General features: G+C 44.5%; 1 protein-coding gene across 3 annotated transcripts in view; it reads left to right on the forward strand.

Annotated features, from left to right (window-relative positions):
• SYN3 (synapsin III) overlaps window positions 1-23,587 on the forward strand; it is a 260,724-nt gene extending 237,137 nt beyond the window's left edge. For all 3 annotated transcript variants that reach the window (XM_069807362.1, XM_069807363.1, XM_069807364.1), the window contains 7 exons: window positions 116-258; window positions 5,119-5,193; window positions 8,563-8,665; window positions 14,220-14,354; window positions 19,389-19,473; window positions 20,946-21,243; window positions 22,766-23,587. In XM_069807362.1, coding sequence (XP_069663463.1) covers window positions 116-258; window positions 5,119-5,193; window positions 8,563-8,665; window positions 14,220-14,354; window positions 19,389-19,473; window positions 20,946-21,243; window positions 22,766-22,898 — 972 coding nt within the window. In that variant the 3' untranslated portion in view covers window positions 22,899-23,587. The remainder of the gene's footprint in view (window positions 1-115; window positions 259-5,118; window positions 5,194-8,562; window positions 8,666-14,219; window positions 14,355-19,388; window positions 19,474-20,945; window positions 21,244-22,765) is intronic.
• The last annotated feature ends 1,275 nt before the right edge of the window (window positions 23,588-24,862 follow it).

Genomic DNA, 24,862 nt, shown 5'->3' on the forward strand with positions numbered 1-24,862 from the left:
TCTGTGGGGGTTTTAACTGACATTGTGCTATTCAGGCGCGGAGATGATTTCTGCTCACAAAGTATTCCTGTTCTTGTTGCCCTTGTCACTTTTGCACTGGATTTTGGCAATCAAGGTCAAAGTTGAGAACCAGCACGACTTCCGGGACATGGCCAGCATAGTAGCCATGGCAAAAACCTATGCCACCGCCGAGCCGTTCATTGACTCCAAGTACGACATCCGAATCCAGAAAATCGGCAGCAACTACAAGGCTTACATGTGAGTGCGTGGCTATGCCGGAGTGAGACGGGGGGAGACAGTGCTGTGGATGTGATTCAGTCAGCGCCTGCTCTGGGCAGGAGTAGGAAGCTGACTTAATTTCCTTGAAGAATAGCCCTTCTGTTCTCCTCCCACCTCTGAGCCCAGATCCCTCATCCACCGGTCATCTTCTCCATTACTCACCATCAGCTCATTGTTTCTGGAAGGTAAATCTCTCTCTACCTGTTTCTGAGATTCAGTTAGTTCCCACTATAACAACTGTGCTCTGCCATCACCTATCACCTCTCCCTCCTGTTGTCAAAGCGCTCATCTTTCGCAGCAAAATCCTCCAGCCCCCCATACCCTCTAGTGGGAACTGAACCCACCCCTTCCCACCTGCGGGAAACAATAAAAAAGATTGAGCCAGCTGTAACTCATGGAATCCTACCATGTCCAACCCATGGCAACACCCCATCCTCTCCCCAGCTGGAGATCACGGCACCGCAAGCACATGAGGCCACGAGGAGTGCACAGCACCGGGTATGAACGGCCTCAGCCTGGCCAGCATGCAGGGTTTCTGGGGGCATTTTGCATGTGTGCTCCTTGAAGCGTACAAAGGAGGGAAAGGAGAAGGAGAGACATTTCTGTGGGTGCCCCAAAGCTCCTCCCCGCCCCGCGGGGTAGTGAGGGAGGTGGCATGAAGACAACCCTCAACACTGGTATGTTTAAAAATATTAAAAAGCATTCAGCCAAACTTCAGTAGTCATCAAGCTCAATTAAAGATGTAACCACATGAATCAGAAAGACACCTGTTTCTTCTTACTGCAAACCATTAGATGAGAAAAGCCAAATAGCACGGCTTCTCCAGAAGCTTCTTATCCAGCCACAAAATTCTGCATAAGTAGACAGCTCCAGCAGTGCATTCTTCAGGTCGCCACATAAATTTCATATGTTACCTAACACCCACAACACTGTGAGTTTTGGGTCCATGTTTACAAACCCCGAGGCCATAGTTCTGGCGAAACATAGTTAAATAAGATAATCAAATGTACACCATCACATATTTTTCAGCTATAGCCACCTAAAATTCCCAGTTGGATTCCTAACACAGAGGTATTTAAGTGAACTAGATAACGACTGGTCACATTCTTCATGGGAAGGACTTGTGGGATACTCAGCTACTTCATGTGAACCCAATGAGATTAAATTTGTTTTAAATCTGATTGGGTCAACAATAGCACAGTTGCCTAATATTACATTAACATCTCAGGGAGTCTGGCTCAAATTGGCCAAAGGAAGGAAGGTTTAAAATATCAATTAAAATTCCCTGTTCCTGCCAACCTAGCCAGCCTTGGCTCCAGAGCCTGCTCCCAGCCTGCCTCTAAGTGAAACAAAGGCCCTGTTAGCCTGACCATATCCTTTCCCCGTTTATTATTTGCACTCATCCAGACAGGGATCAGAAATAATACCAGATGATTGAGGAAAGAAAGCAGTCACACTAAGAGCTAATCCCACTTGGGAATATAGCTGCGCAAACAATTGTTTGCTAAATGAAAAATGTTTTCACATGAAAACAGCCATGAATGGGAAACACCTTAATGAGAAATGAAGTTTATTAGCAAAGAAAGCAAACAGCAAAATTCACCCAGCGACTTGCTAACCCAGAAGGTTGACTTATATTGAGAGAGCCATTTATGGATGTAAGCTTGGGAGAGCAGTATAGTCAGTCCCATCAGGGGCTGTTCCTCTCTCCCAGAATCAGACAGAACAGAAGGTTATTTCTATGTTATAAATAAGTCCCTACTGTGTCCAAGGACAGAGGTAAAAGCACCCAAAATATCAGAGCTCTCACTGGTGTCTCAAATAGAAGACTCAAAATCATTAGTCATGCTAGCAAATCTCAGCCTCAAAGGCAATTACAGCATCTGCAGCAGTGTCATACTAAGTGAATTGCTTTGATCTGTGAGCCATGGAATCTTCCCAGTGTTTTTATACCTTCACCCACACATATAGATTTTACAAGCCCCCTTCTTTCTGAGAAAAGACTGTACCGAAATTCTCCAGAACATGTTTACTTTGCACCAAGCATCTGCCAGAGGGAGGATGCTGCAGAGTGACTCATGCATTCCTCCCCACCCCAGATGTTCAATGCACTTCCTTCCAGCCCATGACCCAAGGCTTGAGTTCAGTTTCCCATTGACTTCAGTGCAGTGACTCCAGATATACACTACTAACAAACACCTACTTAGCCCATGCCTTGGGCCAGTCTCAAAACAGCAGATAAGCAGCGTGTGATACATGCCTTAAATTCCACCAAAGGTATTTGACTGTCATTGTAATACTGGTGAAGAGAAAATACGAATACTGCTCATGTGGCAGGGGAAATTGGTGCGGAAATTACGCTTCCACCCTCACCCAAACTGCGGGCAAACAGAGGGATTATTTCCAGTTAAGACTCATGAAATATTGTTCACTTTGAATGAAGCCAGGAGCTGCTGACTTTCAGGGGTGGGATATTCCTTGCCACCAGCTCTTAGTAAGAGGGTGATATTCGTTTCTTTCTAGTTTCATGAGCGTGACTTCTGATCTTGTCACCTCAAATGTAGTTCAGTATGCTCTGCAGGGGATACAACACCAACTGTGTCTAAACTAGAGCTACTTTTAGACTGAAATGGCCCAGCTTGGAGATGGTGAGTATAGGACACCAACAGCCCATGATCTGCTAGTCTATCCACTTATCCTAAGCAATGCTGAAGGTGTCTTGGTCACAGATCTGCTTCATCAATTGATCCCTAAAAGCCTGGGGCCCTTTCCTTTAAGGTACTGACTGTACACTGTTGTGGCACCCTGATGTTTAGGATGATTGCAAGCACTTTGACTTTCATTCCCTGAGAGAAATGGGGTTTGAGGCAGAGCACCTTTAGTGAAAGATTTTTGCCTTCAGTCTCCTTTCTGTATTCAGGTTGAATATAAAAAGGGAAAGAAAAAAGAAGAAGAAGAATTTGCTGGCACACTTGACACATGAACTGCTCAGACATGCTTGGCAGGGAGTGATCTTGACAGAGGCTAGGGTGTAGGAATTTGGTCACTGGTCCGGAGGGCTTCAAACGAAGCTTTTCTATTTTAAGCAGGAAAGTTCCCTAACAGGAAAGATAAGGATACAGCTGAGAGAAATATTTTATATCTTATGCCCAGTATTTGCTGGAGATGGGTAGGCATAAACAAGTCAAACCAATCAGCCCAACAGCTAGAGCAGAGTTCTAATTTTGGGAGCTTTCCCACATCAGTTTTCCTTGTAAAACCATATAGCTGTGGTTTGGTTTTCTTAGGGACAACACAGCTGCTTACATTTGGTATGCCAGCCACATTTTCTAAACACTGATATCCAATCATCTTGCCACTAATCAGACTCCAGGAGTTCTCATCAGTACTAATGGGATTCTGGATGCCATCTGCCACTGCAGGGCAATTTTCTGAACCTAAATGTTAATAAAGAGTGGCTCTTCCCATTGCAGAACTGAAAAACGTAATCCTAAGAATCCCATGTCAAAAGAAAAAGAGAGGCTGAGGGTTTAACACTGACCTTACAGGCCATCAAAGCAGTCATAACAGTCAAAGCTTGAGGAGGAATCCATTCTTTTGCTTAGGAAGTAGGGCAGGAAGATGGATGTTGCGTGAAGGGAACAAGGGACAAGAGTCAACTATACAGAAACACGGTTATTCAACACAGTAATCATGCTCCTTTGGCCCCCCTCCCACTCCTTTAAATATGGTTACAAAGACCATTTAAATTTCACAGGACCTATACATACCACTTTAGAAGAGAAATGGAAAAAGGACTGCAGGCTGTCCCTCGCCAGAGTAAAGGGGAACCTTAGGTAGTCAGCTACAACGATCCAGGTTTATAGTCTAGCAGGACATCAGTATTACCACTGCTTCACATAGTTTTGCAAGTTCAGAGTCTCTTTTCCACATCATGTTGAAAAGGTGAGAGAACTGGCAGCGAGGGTTCCCAAAACCACCATGTTGAACTGTTGGATCACACTTCATACTCCCCTCATAAATCTCTACCTAAATCTTCTTTGGCAAGGAGACTCTCCCTGGATGTATCCTGTCAGCTTGTTGACTTGTGCTAGCTTGTACACTATGCCAGGGTTATCTGCACAGTATTGTCACAGCAGGATGTCCAAGGTTTGCCTTGTGCCTAAGGTCAAGAAAAGGAAAATTTTTACCCCTTGATGGATGTTGGTGAAACCCAGGATTTGCCAGCAACAGTACCTTTTTTGGAAATGAACCATCAGTTGCAGCTAACAAGACTCCAACAATTTTGCAATTATAAATTTTCCAAGTCCAGACACATTGAGCCACAGACAGGTCAATGAAAAGTCAGTGAAAAGAGGGTATAATCATATATTCCATGACACCAGTACGATTGAAATCAAAGGAGACCCAGAATGTCAGAGCTGACATTTGTGAAGCTGCTCAGGCAGATGTTTGCCTGGAGAGTCACTCTTCCATGGACGGAGGATGCTGCCCATTGCAGAACACAAAGGTGATTATCCCAGAGATCTTCTACAGACATTTCAGCTCTCCTGGGCCTGATGTATAAAGAAAGTAAGTACTCACAGAGCTTGATGTGTACTCAAGATTCCTTGGAGATTTCCCTGCCTAACTCCTCATTCAGTTTTTCATGAGTCTGAACAACATATCCTGTATGGAGTGTTGTTGAGGCAGGATTTGCAAAGGCTTCTGTGAGGAAGAAACCTCACCTCATCCCCTCCTGTACAAGGACTGAGTCAAGAATAAGGTCTACAGTATGGGGGAGGATGGGGCAGGAGTGTATTTTCATGTTCTGGTTATGTTTTTGGTTTGTTTTCCTAGGAGGACGTCCATCTCTGGAAACTGGAAGGCAAACACAGGTTCTGCGATGCTAGAACAGATCGCAATGACAGAGAGGTAAGGAAGAGGGTTTCAAGACAGTATTAGCTATTCTTGGGTTAGAAGGGAGGAACTGTGTTTCAGACTTTGGTTAATTGAGGGAAATGGTAAGTGAGGTCTCCCGGGAGGCTGGATAAAGGAGTTTAAAAGACCGAGTGTTTCCTTATAAAAATACTAAGGGCACAAAGGCAAACTGTCCTATTTTGGAGAACAGACTGGAAGTACAACTAGAGACCAACATTGCTAAATCATTAGATCTTTAGTGAATGTAGCCACAGGAAACAAGACCAGCATGCTAAGGTCAAGCACATGAGCACAAACATGTATGGATAAAATCAGAAAGGTCACAGCACAAAACAAGAAGTAACAAGAAGTTATTCTAAGTACATTACTAATGAGAGGCAGACACAGAAAAGTGTTTTTCTTCTGCTCAACAGAGGGAAAAATCTGTCAGCTGAAGTGTTGAAAGCACTTTTTTGCATTAGCCTCCCCAAAGTGGACACTGTTTTAGCTAAGGTCTTTTCACTGCTGAACACAGCAGAAGGAATTGCCTCAAGCATTTTACAGACTAAAATTTGCAGATTGTACTTCCATATATTCAAATCACTGTGATATTTGCTAATACTGCAACTGCATGACATTGTTGACGTGGTAACTTAAGTTTTGCTGTAACTCCCAAACTGTATTCTGCAGAACTGCTATCAAGTCACTTCTTCTCCATCCTATTTAAGTAGATTATTCATAGATTTATAGAATCCATAGATCACATGTAGGCACTCATCCCTAGTGAATCTAAGATTTTTTCAGATTATACCCCCAATTTGTCAGTATCATGATTAATTCTAAGTCTGTCCAGGTTTGGGTACCACATCTGAAGGAGATAGCAAGGAGCTGCAGAAAGCCCAAAGGACAATAAAGGGAACACTCAAAGAAAACATAATCAGCCTATGAGAAAAGCATGTAAAAATTGCAAACAATTGAAAAATTTTACCACCTTTTTCAGCTAGCAGACCACTGATATTTTTCCAGTAGAGGTGTAGACTCATGCATAATGAATCTATGCCTGGAGTGCAGAGGTTGACTTTCCTTCATTAGCTGTCACAGAGCTGGAAGAAGTTGTCCACAAGCTGAGCACCACTTCAATCCAAAGATGAAAAAACTTACAGGGCACAAGCTCTTCAAATATGTAAAAGGCTACTAATAGGGCATTACTCACTCCCTATATTACTAGTACAGTAGTGTAAGAAATAATGGGCTTAAATTATAGCAGAAAAGGTTTGTTTGAACATTTCCTGTATTTCCTAATGGTAAGGATCGCATAGCACAGAAATGGATTGCCTGGAGGAGATGGGGAATCTCTGCACTCTTTTGGACCAGATTAAAGAAATGTCTCCTCTTTGGGGTACAAGAGTTGTGCAAGTGATCATCTAAGGTCCCTTCTGCACCTTTACTTCTGTGAAACAGGGAAGCCAAGCCAAGCCCCAAATCAGATGCTGAAGGTGACTCTGCAAGACCCTAATAGGACTGTGGGAACTGCACATTATTATGCATCCCAGTTGTTTTTAACACAGTTAAAGCTAGAGAGACAAACGGTAGACATTCCCTCATTGCAGTGTTGTAGGACTAAAACCCAGGTTCCTGCCAGCCTGCCACGCTGCATTTTGAAGGTTCATTTTATAACTGTAGTACCACAATTCACCACACTAGCCTTATCCAGCCATAAATGCAACAAATCCCATTGAAATCCATGAGTTGTCAGTGCATGCAACAAGGCAGGAGTGTGCTGAAATGTTCTGATGAGTAGGAGCAACCTGAAGTACCTACCGTACTGAACGGTAGCCCAAAGGATTGACAAGTTCAGGTAATACTAGGCAAAATGGCAGTAAATCCTCTGCAAATGCTACCCCGACGCATATGCATAAGTACGCTCTTCTGTCCACCCCAGCAGCCTTGACGCCTCCCAGTGCTCACCTAGGGCCAGCAACGTTGAAGACATGTAGCTATCAGGGTCTCTGGCATGGACAACAATTCCCTGAGCTTGGCTGCTGAACCCAGACACCTAGAGACATCCCTCAGGAAGAGAGGTGGTTCCCACCACGGTGTCCCAGGGTGTGGGGCCACAGCAGTGCACGAGGGGGGCTCGCCATGCCTCCTGCCTGGCTCATGGGGTCCATAGTTCTCCTCCTCCTTATGCTAGTGACTCCTCTTCGGGTTCTGTTTTCCTCAGGGGGGCTGGGGCGTATGTGCTTGGTCTCCTCATTAGGGATAAGAGAGCACCGGTAGTCATATAAGCCATATTCTTGTTTCTTCTCACAGACATTGTGTTCGCACAAGTTGATCATTATATCGTCAAGCTATGGGGACTCTGTCTGGCTTCAGGGACATAAGCTTGTTCTTTGGCCAGAACAGCTCTTTTCCCAGTCCCTGTAGGGTCTGCAAAATGTCAGCGTTTTCATGAGACCGTGGCCTTCCCTCCCCTCTCCGCATCTTGTCATAGTCCTGCTTACAGATCTGCTGTTCTGAGATTATTTTTATTGAAATGGTCAGGACTGCGGCACAGCTGCACAGGAAATAAAACCAGGCCACCTCATTCCCTCCTCGTTTCCACAGCGGGGGGATGCAGTCCCCCCATAATACGCCTCTTGTCATTCTCTCTCCTCCTCTGGCGTCGGGATAGCTAAGGGGGCACCAGCTCACGTTCCCATCCTGGGACGGCTAGAGAAAAGGGCTGCAGCCTGTAGCTCTCCCTCTAACAAAATAGTGCCTGGTCCACGTGATGGGACTGCCTGGATAGAAGCAATGCCCAGGGGATAGAAGGGAGGCAGGAGACTGTTAAAGGATGAAATTGAAAGAGTAAATTGTAAAAAAGCAGGAGCTGCTGGGTTACAGATCAGGGAGGGGATGGCTACTCCTTGCTAAATTCTGCCCTCGCTTTCCGATCTTATTCTATCCCCAATGTGCAGGATGTCTTATCAGGAGAAAGCTGCCTGCATAATGGAGGGCTTTCAGGCAAAGCCAATAAAAACGCTAAGGGGCCAACACTACTGGGAGATTAAATGAGCTAAATATTTATAGCTTGGCTAAATGACAACCAACTGGAGATCTGATGTAAACACCAAGGAAGGAAAGAAACATTTTAAGGTGGCTTTGAAGGCAGGATTGAAACAATCTGAAATGAAGGGAAGCTTTAGGCAAGATTCTTTTTTTTGCTCCATCTCCCTTGCAAGAGAGGGAGGCAATGATGCAGCAGAGCATATGAAATATGCCTTGTGATAAAAAGGGCTCCCGAATCTCTTTGTGCTCCTGTGGGCAGTGGGATGGGTGGCTGTATTTGGTGGACTACCTAATGACAGCTAATCCTAGGCCATGCTTCTGTGGTTTCTGCAGGTACAGACTCTGGGCAGATGCCTGTGCGGAAATGTTTGGAGGTCTTGACATCTGCGCTGTCAAAGCTGTCCACAGCAAAGATGGAAAAGACTATATCATTGAGGTGAGAGCATGGGGAAACTGAATGCAAGTCTCTTTTGGGAAATGTATCTGCAAACACGCTCCCTCAGAGTTCACATGCACCAATGTGCTCGCTTGTCCCTGGGTGCGTGGTCCAGCAGTCACCTGCTCCTCTGTGCCCACCTGTATCCTCCAAGCTGTGGCCCACCGATACGCAAGAAACTGATTTAGAGTCCCAGCTAAACTGGCAGATATGCAGCAAAGTGTCAGGACTGAAGTGCCTTCATTTCTCAATGTGGACTGTGAAAGGAAATGGAGAGCCACAGACTGCTTGGCCACCCCAGCTTTCCAGCTGATAAATCCCCACAGTGCAGAATGTTACCAGCATGGGACAGATGCCTTCTTATTGAGCACATAACAGCCTGCAAGTGCTGCTGGCACCATCCATAGTTTGGTATGTCTCTGCACCAGTGCCCCAGAACCATCCTTCCTAGGCTAAGCACTTGCAAAGCCGATGCATCTCTCAGCTGCTAGTAGGATCAACAACATCATGAACAAACATCCTCATATTCAGCCCAACCTGAATTCAGACACCAGATGATGCTAGCATGTTAGTCATGTTAACCTTCCCCAATTATCTACACAGAGGTCCGGCAGGTGATTCAGTCCATTAAAAATCTCAGTTTCTCTCTGAATGAACCTGTCATTCTCCAATCACTTTAAAGGGAAATTCAGTAACAAAAATCCTAGCTGCATCTAATTTAAAAGAGCAAAATAAATGAGTGTAGCAAAAAGGTCCATAAGTATCAGGAACAACTTAATTTAAAGAACAGGTGTATTTTCTAAAATCTTTTGCCTGGACAGTATTCACTACAATAACAGACCAGCAAGACAAAGCAGCACAGTGTTACTATGGGCAGTGTGGACTACAAACTTTTGTGTTCATAGCTAGACAGACTGTGGCTCTAAGAGCTAAAGTTCAACGTGCTCCTTGCCAGGCCAGGCGGCAGATGTGGGAGTGGGGTAAATAGCACGTTCGGGTCATCCTAACAGGGCAGAGAAGGAAAAGATGGCCAGAAAATCAAAGTGGAAACTTAAGAGACACTCTGGGGGAGAGAAAATCTGGCAAGTAAGCAAGTGCCTCTGTCACTATGTGACTCAAGAAGGCACAGCATCTGACCTGCTGTAAACTCCACCAACACAGGCCAGCTGAGGAAGATGAGCAGAGCCAGCCTATGGCTTTATGCAGGGGTGCTGACACACTGGAAAGCTATGTGTGGGAGAGCAGTCCCACCCGCTGAGGGTTGGGATGCTGATGAGAACCACATGAGCCCTCCAGCAACTGTGCATTCCTGCATTATGTATCCACTCTCCCGGGAGCAGTGACCTGTCAAAGGCCATGTGATATAAGCGTGCTGCCAGCAACCAAGCGCTGGCAAGCCTCCGTCTTTCCCGAAGTGATGGGGCCACGGCTGATGGGTCTGCTCCTGTATGTAATTCATCAGCATCCCCCAGAGCAGACCGTCTCCTTGCCATGCACTTTTATATCTCTATGCACATGTAGCTAAGAAAGGAAGAGCAAGAAAGCAGTCTTGCTAGAGACGACTGCAAGGACATGTGGACTGTGTCCATACATGTTCAGATGTGAGATGTGGTTTTCATATCGCTGCATCGCTTCTTGCACATAAGCCCATGTACGTGCACACACGGCTAATTCTGTGCTTAAGGGTTAATGCCTCTGTCTGGGTATACATCTGGGTTTTCACGTCTGCCCCCGTGTGTGACTGATGCGATGAAAAGGACATCCGTACGCTAACAGCCATCATCAGCTTGCACACAGAGAGAAATGCACGCTAATACTCCACTCTCTGAGACCAAGGTAAAAAGCAATAGATCTAATATGACACAAATCAGAAGAAACACATGAACTTCAGATAGGTCATGCTGAATTATCCCAGCAGAGAACATGACTGAGCAGACCTGATGTACTGATATCTAGCAGGCATTCAGACGTCAGGCTGATGGACGTTGTTGTAGGGAAAGGAGTAGAGCAGTGCAATACAAAGAGCAGAACAAAGCCAAACAGGCACCTTTTCTACTTTATGCAGATCTGAAGGAGATGCTGACAAGTAATTAATTGCCTCCAGCCTACACTCTGGGGTACTTTTCTTGGTCTGAAACTGATCCTTTATTTTGCTTTTTTCTTTTGACAGTGGGAGAAAAAAGTTATTTGACAGTGCGACAGTTGTATTTTTCTTGGTGAGAAGGAACAGTGTGCTGTGACATTTTACAAGAAAGTATGCCTAAATGGGCTGAATAAATAAGGAATTTGCACAATGCAATTGCAGGCAGTAATTAATTTTCACAGTGCAAAGCAGTTCTCTAGGAAAGATTCGCAGAGGTAGTGATGGGCAGTTCTATGAACTGAAATTTATCACAGTGGTTTGTTGCAAACAGAATCATCAGATTAAGACAGATGAGTTATCAACCCAGCACAAGAGTAATCTTGCACCCATGGTATTTGCTGTTACTTGAACTTCACCTTCTTTTCTTTTCCCATGGCAAACAGCAGAATCTAGTACGTTTCTGCCCTTTCAAAGCACTAGCACACTTATGTACCATTTTCATGGCTTGTATTGAAAACTTTGAAGAAATCAATAGATTTCTTCAAAGTTTCATTCTATTAAAACAGCTGTGAATTTAATGGTAAATGCTGGTACTTCTTTTCCTTCTACTTTAATGAACTTTGTCACTTTAAGGAAATATTCAGCATGCATAGTCAGCACTTGATCAGAAGGCCAGATCCTCAAAACGGTGCAAGTTCAGTACCCCTGTTAGCAGCCAGATTCTCAAAAGAGCTCAGCAGCATGTATGGTTTAATAATCTCCCCCCACCCTTTTTTTTGGTAATCTAACCCTTTTCCACATGTCTGTTATGCTGATAAATATGGAGCAAGTAGAGGGCAAGAAAAATGATCCATGTGATTTTTTCTTCCTCCTGCATCAGCTAAGCCCTACCTGCCATACAGCTAAGCTGGGTTACTAGACATACGCCTTGCTGCCCTGCAAGAAGTCCTGCCTGTCCCTTTAGCACAGCCATATAATTTCTTTTGATAGGTCTAATCATCTGTTTCCTTCCTTCCTTCCCTAAAAATCACCTAACACTCTGCTCTTGCACATCAGAGCATGGAATAACAAGTCCAGCCTTCAGGCCTCAGTGTCAGATAGGTGCAGGGGGAGGACCGGGATAGGGTTTTCCTGAGTCTCTTCTCTGCCCGGCTGCTTTCCGCTCCCCCCTCGTACACCTTATCAGGCAACAGCAGCTGCATCAGGAGCAGCTACTGACCTTGGGCAGCTACAAAGGCCGGTTCCATATGTGCCGACGTCTTCTTGTCTTGCCCAGCTGTTCTGTGATCTCCCCAGGAAGAGATGAGTGCAATCTGTCTGTGATTCATGTACCCCTCTCAGCCGTTTGATTTATTTCAGCATTAGCATTCACATCTGCCCATTTCCCAGAGGACAGACAAGGTGACATCTCATGCTCCTTTTCAGTTCAGTGGCAACCAGCTGTGTCATTTTGCCCACTTTTGCCCATTTTGCCACTGCCGTTCTCAAAGGCCTTCCTTTATGCATGTGATTGTTCATTCCCATATTTGCAGTCTCCCACAGCTCACATTCCCCTGCCAGACACTACACAGCAGGACAGCAGATACCATCATCCCTGGTGTACCTTCACTGGTTCGGGTGGGACCTGCTCCAGGGTGCATTGCCCCGGTGCCTTTTTTTTATGAAACAGCATCTTCCCCTTCCTCTCCAGCCACAGAAATAGGGGAAAGCAGTCCTTAAGATGGGGAAATGAGGCGTTTGGGGTGTTTGGACCAGAGCTGTGTCTCAGTTACTCACAGAGAGGGTTAGGGAGTCAGGAGCTAGGCTTGGCTGGCCAGCTTGTTAGCAGAGTAATGGCATCATCTGGTGGTCAGACAGGTCCCTCGCACGGCGCCTCGCAGGGAGCTGGGAGACCTCTTTTCTCATGCATGGACTGGAATTGCCAAATGAAATGGGAATGCTTTTAAGGTGGGAGTGGAAGGGAGAGAAACCTGCGCAGGAACCTGCTGGAGGGCCCCCAGGAGCCCCTGGCTAGTGAGACACAGATGGGAACTGGCCGTTCCCTGCCACTGCTAGGAAACATCGCCTTTCCCCACCTCATTTTTTAACAGAGAAACAGTGAAGTGGACAGTGGAATGAAAAGCCACTTTGTGTATTTAGCTGAGCACTGCCATCTAATTTTCTAACCTCCTTCTTTCACTCCCTGGGTCAAGTGGGCCATGGATACAAACACCAACCCACTCTTCATGCAAACCCCAGTTAAACCTTCCTACGCAGCTTCTCTTGTGCTCATACGACACACCTATAGAAAAGAATCCAAATTAATCTGCAAGGAGAGACTAGAATACAAACTCGATGAACTCACCTCACTGATTTCCCTTATTTTAAATCTGAAAAAAAAGGGTGCAAAACTTTCCATTTCACTCCAAGAGTGGACTCTTGCAGCCTTGCCAGGGTGGAGTACACTTCCGATTGTTATCTGAGCATGAGTCAGTGCCTTTCTTGAGCAATGCAACCTTTAACTTTGCATTTCCAGGGCTTTTAATGTTTGGTTTAAAAATAAAAGCAAAATAAAATAAACTTTTCCAACCCTGATATTTTGGTACAATTATATTTACTCCAGCTGAATCTTAACTTCATCATAGTGCAGTTCTTCCTGTGGGATTTAGCTAATGTTTGCAAAGCACTTGATTTATGATGAACTGTTGAAAATTATGTTTAGCACTGCTATACAGCTGAGGGTCTGCTGTGCATTCGTTATTATTGTTGTTGTCAGACCATTTCTTACCTCAAAGACCCTTTGATAGTTCTCCTTTCCCCATCCTCACAGTCTTGCTTCCCAGCTTTCCCCAGCACAGTTGTAGTACTTGCTTGGGAAGCGGTCGTATTGCAACAATATCAAGAAGACAAGCATAAGTTTACTTTCCTGCATTGGGTGCTGTTGTTTGGGTGACATCCTATTCATCACACATCTGTGGTGTTTGTTTCCCCTCTCAGGGTGCAGTGCTTTGCATTGATTAATTCCAAATGTCTCCTGGTTTCCTCCAGACCCTGTTGCTCTCATCTCCTTCGGTATGTGTTGTTTCCCTTCTCCTGTGGCCCCTTCTGTTGCAATGTCACCCCCAAATACTGTGGGGAAATGCCAGAGAGACCTCATCCATCAGAGGCATCTCCTCAGGACGTGTGAAGAAGCATGTTTGTGTTCAGTTGTTTTAGAAAGCCTCCAGCCACCAGAAGTCTTGGCTTGGCTTCCAAGTTGTGAAGCGAAGGAAGATGGGGAGTAGGGGGAAGTACATGCCATTTCCAAAAAAAACTAAGTGAAATCCCACACCTAGGAAAGTCAAGCATGTTTCAGCATGGAGGGGAGTGGTGACTAGAGGTGTTGGCAAGGCTGTGGAGACACAAAGCAGGTTGGTGTGAGAGGTGAGTTGAAACAGGCAGAAGCCACCAGGAAACCGCCTTACTAACTGTTGTTTTTCCCTCCCGTGGCAGGTGATGGACAGCTCAATGCCCCTGATTGGGGAACATGTGGAAGAGGACAGACAGCTTATAGCCGATCTGGTTGTTTCCAAAATGACTCAGCTTGTCATCACTGCTGGATCTACGCCATCACCGCTGAGGCCTTGGGTATGAGTGAATAGAGAGACCTTATGCCCAAGTTGTTTTCCTGAACTTTTTTTTTCTCTTTCTCCTCCCTGTGGGTGTCAGGTAGTCAGACATGTCAGTGAGTTGAACAGTCCCATATGGGAGTGTACTGGATAGATTGACTCCTGCTCCTCCAAAGAAGTCTTCCATAGACTCTTTGAAGTGGGTGCCCCAAGAAACACCTCTCTCCCCCTTTCCCTCCTTCCGTATAACTGTGGCATCACACTGGTAGTGTGGGCCATGCGTCTAGACATTCTGGCTTGCTAAATTCATAGATTCATATGGAAGACAGCCATTTTTAGAGGTGCTTGTAACGCCCAACTCTATGTCCATCTAACACCATCCTTCAGAATAGGTTTCATTCCAGTTTTTGCATCCCTGATGAAAATCTGTGCTTCCCAGAACGGAAAGTGGGAATTTCCGCCAAGAGTTGTTCCATTCCTTACTGCAGCCTTTCTTCTTTGGGGATGCCCTTCACTCCTTTCATCGGGGGAGGCTTGACTAATGCTGAATTCATATAAGAACCTGTCATTTTTGCATTTAAACTGACCCCTTGATGTTTCTTGTGTACATTCATTTGAGCATCAAATGCATCTAACCTTAGTGCCACATTTCCCAGTGGCAGTTCTGTATAAATGAAACACACCCGAATATAATCTGTGTCTCCAGGTGTATGTGCTACACCTCTTTCAGTATCCAGCAGGGAGCCAAGCACGAAGGTTTGAGGACAACAAATCTATACATAAGAAAGGACAGGAGAGTAAACAGGCTGAGGGATAACAATGACTGCAATGCACTGGAGCAGTTTCCCTTTCCACTTGAGACAAAAAATGGGAGAAAGAACTTTATGGCTCTCTACCTTTGTCCTGTGACAGCCCACTCCTGCTAAACCAGGTCCCCAGCATGAAGAGTATTCAGGGTAACTCCAAACCAAGTTTTAGCTAGAGTGAGGGCGTAAACATTTAATAGACACTAAAAATGCTTTGAGGCAGGGAAGGGGATACAGAAGGGATAGGATTTACTCTGGCCAAAGTGAAATCAACAACTGCCATCTGAAATAACTAAGATATAGAGTGTATAAACTAAGAGCAAAGGGGAAGCCAACAGAAACTGAGAACATGGACAGATGCATCTGTTTCCTACGTCTGTAATACGCTGGTACAGGATTGGATTGGATTACAACAGACCTAAAATAGGGCCAAAATAAGAACCAAAAAAATGGTCTTGGAGGGATAGGCTGTCAAATGGAAGAGTTAAATAAGAAAAGGGTCTTCATCAAGAATACAACCTACAAATATCTGTATACAAAATCACGAAAATCAAAACCACAAACATGTTAAGTAGAGTGTTTTGCTATAGAGAAAGACCTCAGTACAATGAACATTGCAGAAACTGCACAAGCTACTATTACTGATATAATGCTATAACACATAGTTACAAATGTGCAGAGAGAAGTAATTACATGTGACGCTGGTGAGATGCAGAGCTAAAGCTACAGGTGAAGACTTCCACAGAACAAAGAAAAATAACAATTCTGAATACAAGGACAGCAATACTGAATACATAGAAATATGAACCCTTGGATATCCTATGGGTATGCACAGAATATCTATAGATATTTTTAGAGCTGTCTATACTAGTCTCTGGATCAAAAAAACCTGAGAAATCATGAAACTGAGTGCACAGCATTGACAGAGATGGAAGAAGCAACAAGTCATAATAATGTGACACTGCAGCTATCAAGAAGCAAGTCAAATAGCACAGTGGGACAGCAATTCAGAGGGAGTTCCCCATCTCTGTAGGTGTCTGCTTCCTGGAACTGCAAAATTCAAGCGCGATAGGAAACAACACCTTGAACTAGCCTTAAGAAACACCCAGGTACAAATTCAGAAAGTGAATATGTACCATTAGGTTTGATGTCCAAGGGACAGATGTGATATCAAAAAGTAACGGTATGACACAAGCAGTTAGAAAAGATAATTTTAATAAAAAAAGAAAATTAATCAACTCCCTGGCATTAAAACCCTATGGATGTTATTTGAGAGACCATTGTTTTCCAGAATGTGTATATACATTTCTGATCTGCTCCTGAACCAGGTATGCAAGAAACAAACTTCTAGAGTTAAGTGGCAAAGTGATAGTGGACATTCAAGACAAGAAAAAAAAAAAAAAAAAATTCCAAATTTGGAAATCTGACATTTAAGAAGACCTTTATGCACCATTATGCAAATAATAAAAGGGAACGTAAAAAGGACAGAAATTGATTTTGAAGAGCAGATAGAGGCAAGAATGAAACAAATACTTTGAGTTCATCAGAAGATGGAACCGCACCAAAGAATTGGTGGGCTCTATGGATCATCCAAAGTCAAGGGAGAAAAGGAAGACAACAGGGACAGTGTTGTGACTCTAGTAAATTTAATTGCTGGAAGTGGGGAACTTCTTAAACTAGGTATAGTTTTTCCTGATCAGAAAGACAGAGAAGAGAACAAAAACAGTGATTAAATCAGTGATGACTTATACCTTTAAAAACTATTAAGCCCCCAGACCCAGATGGCTACACCCAACGAACTGAATTTAGCAAGTGACTAGGCTGCCAAGAAAAAATGTGCCATTTCACTAGAAACAGTTATTACTCCAGAGGACTGGTGTAGAACAAATACAAAATATGCTTTTAAAAAGTTGTAAGAGTAATGTAGAAAAATGTAGACGAGTCATGGACCTTAAGAATTATCTCAGACAATAATTTAAAGAATAACACAGAAGACTAATAAATGAACAGAACCACGGCTTAAGACCATCTATGACATTTTTTTTTTTGTGAAGAAAAAATTTCCTTCTGATTCTTTTCCCCTCGTTTCTTTGAGAATTCTTTCATAAAGTGGTAGATAACAGGCAATCAGTCAAAATAATGTAGCTAGACTGCCAAAAAGCCTTAGGCAAGGTAACAAACAAGAGCTATTAAAGAAAGCAAGCAGGGAGGGGCTAAAAGGCAAAGTTTCATTGTGGAGCAGAAGCTGGCCTCAGATAAAGACATAGATATGAGAGATGTTAATTCTTGCAAAGTTAGCAGAGAGAATATTTAAAGGACGCTAAGCCTGGTCGTGTTGATAATTGGGTTGGTTGAGCCCAGGACAGGATAAGATGTTAGTGACAACCTGGTTTCATGGTTACAGCTGCGGTTCTCTCCTCACCTCTCTGCTTCACCTCCATCCTTTCCCCTCATTGTTTCCCTTCCAAAGGCAGAAGACCTTGGGCTGGCCCTCACCCCTTCATGTCTGAGCCTCAAAATCTTGTTTTGCCTTCATCTCTGAGAAGCCTTGGGTTGCCTGTAGGCAAAGGCTGTAGAGGTGAATATGAGATCCGATTCCCCTTCTTTGGCTGGTCTAACAGGATGTCTCACAGCATTAGGAAAGTACATTTCCACCAACACCAAGGTTTAGTGTCCCAAGCTATGTAGGACTAGAAGCCATGAATGGAAAATTCCCAGATTTTCCTCCCTGTCCATTTGCAAGTCCCAGATAAATACTGTAAAATATGGGCCAGCAACCTCATCACATTTATGTTAGTCATTTGAAACTCATTTCAATGCTTCCAACTATGAAATATTTCTTCCCATTTCCAGAATCACTTAGCTCATTCTCCTGGTCTTCCAGGAGCCTTGAAGACCCTTTTTTCTTGTGTTCTCCATGTAAATAATCCAGCATGTACCAGCCTATCTGTCTCCATCTTCCCCTGCTTTCATAAACAATTTTGTGCAATAGGCTTACTCAGACTTTTGTTAACTTTGGACCGGCCCTTTGTGCAACAGTTCTGTGTTGCTTAATCTGTTTATTAAAATATCTGTCAAAAAGAGTAAACAGTGAGAGAGAAGAAAGTGCAGATGGCACCAACTTATTTGCATTAGTCAGGACCAGGGATGGCAGTGAAGAATGTCTGTCGGAGCTATGTATGTTAAGTCACCACAACAGCAAGTGAAGCTCCCTATGGAAGACTGAAAGGTAAGCTAAGCTGGGGGGAGAGAGAGAAAGAACATAAACAATCTGTAGACCTTGCAAGTGGCACTAGCCATTCCCCTTGAGGAAGACTTTGTCACATACAGGCTAATGAAAACCATTGCTACGCTTATGGTTGTGTTGACAAGGGAGAAGCAGGAAATGAGGATGCCGGAGAAATGAGCTGGTGATGTATACAGAGAACCCAGATACTGCTTCATCTGGAATAATGTAAGCAGACCTGCCTCTGGCATCTGCAGAAGGAATCACAAAGCTGCAAAGAGAAGTGGGTGATGAAAACAATTAGGGGCCTGGAAACATTCCCATGGAAGGACCGAAGGGATTCAGTCTCTTGGCTTTAGAAATGAGGTGAATGAGAGAGAGGGCAGTAAAGGTTTGCAAGCAAAACAATGACTGGCCTAGCAAGGGCAGGTTGTGAGAACTACTCCCAAAACTCAGAACAAAGCAATGGAGTTAGCAAATGGGAAAGGCAGTGAGGCTGAGAGCTGAGTAAGACTCAAAGGGTCTGGGTGTAAATATCAAAACAAAATATCTGGAACTGATGCAAAGATTTTGTGGAGCAGATAATAAGCTTCATGTTTCAGGGTTGAAGCTGCCCCTTGCTTATTAGCAATCAAGAGGAGACCCCTTAGGGTAAAGAGCTGATTGCTCCATAGATGTTTCCATGGTTCATCCCTCTCTCCTTCGGAACATCTGGTGCTGGCAACTGTCCAAAATGGGAGATGGGACTAAGAGACCCCCTCGGGCCTGACACATTTGGTAATTCTTGATTGCCTAAAAACCATTCTAAACTGTAACTTCATTGTTATTCCCTGTGAGCAAACAACTCCTGTGCTCTTTATTACTCAGCTCTCCATTTTTGTCCCATGAGATTTTACCAGCCAGATGCAGCGTGTGTGTGTATGTGTGTTTAAGGAACACTTCATGACTCCGCAGTTCCTGTACTACCTCAGGGCTTCTCTTTGGGGACTCTGTATTAACTGGAATGGCTTTTTTCCTCTAGCCTCCACAAGTTCAGCCTGCGTCAATGAAATCTCAGACTGGACCTCAGCTTGGACAACTGTCCCAACCACGGCCTCCTCCCCAAGGTACAGTTTTTTGGGTCCCATGACAGTGTGGACTGTGAAACCTAACAGTTTGCCTTCTAAATAAAAGCTATCAGGATAAAGGTTTCACTCCTTGTTCCAATTCACTGACAAGCAGGCAGCAAATTCAGTATGCTGTCAAAGCAGCTTCTGCCATATTCCACAGCAGCTCAGAAAGTGGGATGAAAATTTGATACAGATCCAGTTGATACTGTGGTAGGATTTGGCTCAGCAAAACGAGGCCACATGAACTGGCACTGGCGCAGGATTCTGAGCACAGAGTGTATTTGTGTTTGCACAAAGCTGTAGCAGCTACAAGTGTTAAGAAGTGATGGGAAGATGTTAGTGCCTGGAACAGACACCAACATAATGATGCCAGGATCCTTGACCCATCTGTCCAGGTGTTCCCCTGTCAGCAAGAGCACACCCCCAGCTCCTCCTGACAGCAGAAGCAGGTTTGACTCATGTGGCTTGGTCAGAACAACGGGTTTGCTTTATTGTCCCAATTTACGCTGAGGTGATGAGGCACAGGGCTGCCCAGTGGGTACCCAGACCACACCAACCACTCAATTCATATAACCGATTAGACCCTCCTTTTTGCTACCTTTGCCCCTTCCTTTCTCCACCCTAATCTCCTACCAAATTAACACCCACCTCTAATTATCTGTGACCTCATCAGTCACAGTTTGGTGTATCCAAAAATTTAGTATTTATGATACCAAATGCATCTATGTAATCTTGGTGTTAGGTGGTATTACTGATATGAATTGTTGGCCTTGCAGGATACCACTCCCCATCTGTCTCCAGTACTCCCCTTCAATTGTCTGTGAAGTTTTTTCTCACATAACTCCCCCTTGACCAACTGTGAAATCCAGCCAGCCCTCACAACACTATCTGTAATTTTTGTCAGCTTCTCACACTGTTATCTGTCATGTCCAGCAATTTCTCATGTCACATCCAACTGTTTTCCACATCCTCTTCAGTCCTGAGAGTCTGCTACCAATATGGCTGAAGACAATGCTGGAAGAGGTGTATGGATAGCGATAGGGTACGCAGTCTCACATCAAACTGCTGGGTCCATGAAGGGACCGCTGACCCAAACCAGCAGATTCAGCTTTCATTTCCTGCAGACAGTTGGTTCTCCACCAACTCTTCCTTCCCAGTGCAGGAATTGCTTGCCAAGGACAAGAAATATTAGTCACATGGAAGAGTACAGCACATTGAAGTGACTCCCTTTGGGGAGAGTGGCAGAGCTTCTTCAGTGCTGAAGGAGGTAGAGAAATGGACAACAACTCTAGAGACATGGGCATGATGCCAGTTTTAGGCCTACAAGAGAGGTTTTCCCTTATCCTTCTGCATGAAGCTACTCTGAAGAGTCTCTCCCCTTAGGAAAACCCATTCTTCCACATAGATGCTCCTTGCTTGTTGTCCACCACATGCAATTCCTCATGTTTTTGTCTACATCTCCCCTTCAGGCGGACCACGCCAGCCTCAGGGATCTCAGCCTCCACGGACAAATGCACCTCCACAGCAGCGGCTCTCTCCTCAAGGGCAGCAGCCCCAGAGTCCCCAGTCCACTTCACCCCAGCAGCAAAGGTCACCTGGATCTCCACAGCAAGTCCGATCGGCAACTGGGTCCTCTCCAGTCCAGCCTTCCAAGGCAGGCGTGTTCCCTCCACAGCAGCCTAGACCTCCTGCTCAAGGCCGGGCTCCTAGCCAGCCAAGCCCCACCGAAACGTCCAAGCAGCAAGCCACCCCACACCCGCATCTGAAGTAGGTGCCCTGTTAAACTGCTAATATCTGTAGATAGTAGAATAAGGCTGTCAAAAAAGTACCCTGAGCTGACATGAAGAATGTATCACCTGTTGTCAGGCAGTAGTCCCCAGGGACAAAGGCCTGGACAATTCTGAGTGACTTCAGAGGTATATAAGCCTGGGCATAACAGGCCACCATTGACATGTTGTCAGGAAGAACAAGTTGTACTCAACATCTCCAAGATTTCACATTCTTCCTCTTGTTCATGTGCTCATTGTTAATCACATGCTCTACCCCACCCATATCAACACATCTACTACCTTCCCAGCAGGGTGTACACTCCTTACAGGCGCATTATGGGCCAGAAAGCTCAACAAGAGTCATTCCTTCACTATTCCCTGAATGCAGGAGCCACACAAGGTTCTTCACCAGGCAATTGTTTGCAATTGGTAGCAAAAAGGCAGGGGGGCAGGGGGAAGTGGAAGTGGTACTACTTACATATATAAAATTCCAGATGGTGACTGTATGTTTAAGCGCTCTTCTGGAGCAGAGCACACCACTGAATTATTGTGGATCTTTGGTAGCAGCCTTTGCTCCCACCCTTCATGGAGCGTATCTGGCTGGCACTGTGGTAGGAAAGATTGGCAAAAAAATGTTTGGCATCAACAAAAAGTTGACACAAGAGCAAATTGGTATGAACAGGCCAGAACAAAATATAGGCTAGGAATGAGAAGACAGTTACTAGGCAGCAGAGGAGTGATGTTCTGGAACAGGCTTTCAATGATGATGTCTACATGAGCAAGGCAAACCAAGAACAGTGTAGTTAAGGATCAAAATGTTGGTGCTAAGGATGCAGTCACCACACTATACATGTTTCAGGTACTTTAGTTCAGAGTCTGGTCTTGTACTGACAGGAGAAACCACACAGTGACAAAGCATGGTAGCGGGGAAAACTGGGAAATTTACTTCAAAAGGACAGTCCTGATCTGAACTTAAATGCTAGCAGATACACACCCAGCAGGAGCAGTGTGGCCAACCAAAAGATCTGCATAACACAGCTGACAGTCAGAGCAGACACGCCAGGGAGGGCAGGCAACAGCACACGTTGCAGGGGACATGGCTACCAACTTGCCGAACCTCTCATGCTCTCACATCTGAAAGAACAGGACCATCATTCATGGTACGGCTGATGAAAGACAGGTAACCCTCAATACGAATCCATTCTTCTGTATTAGTAGCAAAAGAACTTAACTGTTCCTCACAACAGTCGCACCAAACAGCAACTGCATACTTTTAGTCAGATGTTTTCATAAACACTTACTACTCTGGACTGTGATATTGGAGCCACCTGTCCGTGTCCCATCCTCTTCCACCCCACCCCGCCTCCCCCATTCCTAGATGTCTTAGCATATGGAGATTCTTCTTGCTAACCTTTCCTTTTATCCTTGAATTTGTCTGTGTGATGGAACACAAAGCATCAGTAACCAGCTTTGAACTACCACCTTGTCCTGCTGAGTCTGAATTCTGTTTTCCATTTCAGCAAATCACAGTCACTGACAAACACCTTCAGCATATCTGAATCATCTCAGCGGGGAAATGCCAATGAAGACGAAGCAAAAGCTGAGACCATCCGCAACCTGAGGAAATCATTTGCTAGCCTGTTTTCCGATTAATAGCCCTGCAGCTGGATCTGTGCTTTTGTCAGCCCTTACTCTTCATATCAGCGTACCTGACATCATCCTGAAATACGCCCAGTGGTACCCAGCAATTTACAACTAACACCTGGGTAAAGGGAATTTAGGAAGCTATAGTTGTTTAATATGAAGAAAATATTCTAATAACGGTCTGAAAAGTGACTATATAAAAGTGGCACTATTTCATTGTTTTTTGTGCATAATCAGAATCACATCTATTCAAACGACTGAGTTGTAAAGCAAATTTTACTCTTGCTAACCCCTGTGGAGTCAACAGAGTTATAACAGTGCAAACCAGATTTTATTTCAATTTGTATATAGTCAATACAATTCCTAACTTCCAATTACCGAATCCTTGTTGAGGCCGAGCTAAAAAAAAATATAGGCTTATTTCAGAAACAGATGTGCAAAGACAGAGTCAAGAATAAGTATTCATTGACTGATAAAGTGAGCATGCTTGAGCATGGAAACACAGTGAACTGTGGAACTTCATGATACCAACTTTATAAAAAGTCACTTTTCAGAGCAAAACTACATTCAAGTTAAATATGGTACCAGGCATCAGTAAGCGCCAAAGATCACATGAGCAGGTCATCCAGATGGACTGCTGGTTTGTTGCAGATCACTCTGCTCATAGCAGATAAAATATCTCTGTTTCATGCCTTGCATTTATGTTCCCTGCACGTGATTCCTGAGTTCTGAGAGAAAAATGTCCTGTTCTAACCCTGTAGCCTTAGCTCAAAAATAACCTGTGAAATGGGCCTTCCACACGAAAACCAACTTCTTCCCCTGCCCCTGGAAACACGAGAGTTCACGTTCACAGTTCACACAAATTCCAGACAAAACCCAGCTAAACTCCCAGCACTTTGGTGACTTGGTCACATCTGGCTAAGTATGTCCCCCAGGAATATGCTTAATTAATAGCAGAGCTGATGAAGTGCACATACTGGTGTGCTGAGTGTTCCATAATACCGAACGGACAGAGAGATGGAGTGAAATCCTGTCTCCCTCCTTGAACTCCCATTGACTTCACTGGGGTGAGTGCAAAATGAATGCAAGGTGACAAACCTGCAATAGAACAGGAAAACTATCCTTTAAAACAAAACTCATTTACAACCAAGATGAGCTGGGGCCCATCCAGAGACACCAAGCCATGGGAGGACATGTATGGGATCCTCCCCGACCACCCCCAAGAATTATTCTTCCAGAGAAGACAGAGATGGATCTTTGCCAGACGTGCTTTTCCTCTAAGCCTGCAACACAAAATGAAGCTGTGTATGAGCACATATATTAGAACTGGGACATGGCAAAAACCAGGAATGACACAAGCTACATTCACGATTGAAAAAACTGGCCTGGGTAAATCAATGTATCTATGGCTGTTTCTACCAGCCGAGAACCTACTCATTGCACCGTGCTAGTTCTGTTTGTAACACACCTAATGCCAGTCCCCATCCCACCTCCTCGACTTGACTTCACGTTTTCTCAAGTACTTTAGTCACAAACCGTGCATACAGCTTCAAGGCCAGACTTTTGGCTTTGTGCTTCCCTTAGCAACTTCACCCTGATGACACTTAGAAATGCCCAGGGAAGCAGGGAGGTCAGTAAATTAAAAACATTTGAGCCAATGGCAGAGATCTTTGCTGTCACTTAAACAGGGAGATCCCCAAAGCAGCAAGAGCAACAGCAGCATTTGCCATCTTGGATCTTACGATTCACTGGTGGGAATAAACTCAAACAAGCAACTCCTTCCTGCATAGCACCTGTAATGAACATCTAAATCCAATGCAGTCATCTGGACCTTGTACGACCTACCCCTGAGCAGGCCTTTACACATATAACGGCTTTTGTGACCTGTGCACTTTCAGGCAAGTAACAGCATAGCTTTTCCAGTATGGAAGGCTCTCAAGAGACTCATCTGGATCAATGATTTATACCGCAAG

Source organism: Haliaeetus albicilla, chromosome 19, assembly GCF_947461875.1.
Source record: "Haliaeetus albicilla chromosome 19, bHalAlb1.1, whole genome shotgun sequence".
In the NCBI taxonomy this organism is placed as follows: Eukaryota; Metazoa; Chordata; class Aves; order Accipitriformes; family Accipitridae; genus Haliaeetus; species Haliaeetus albicilla.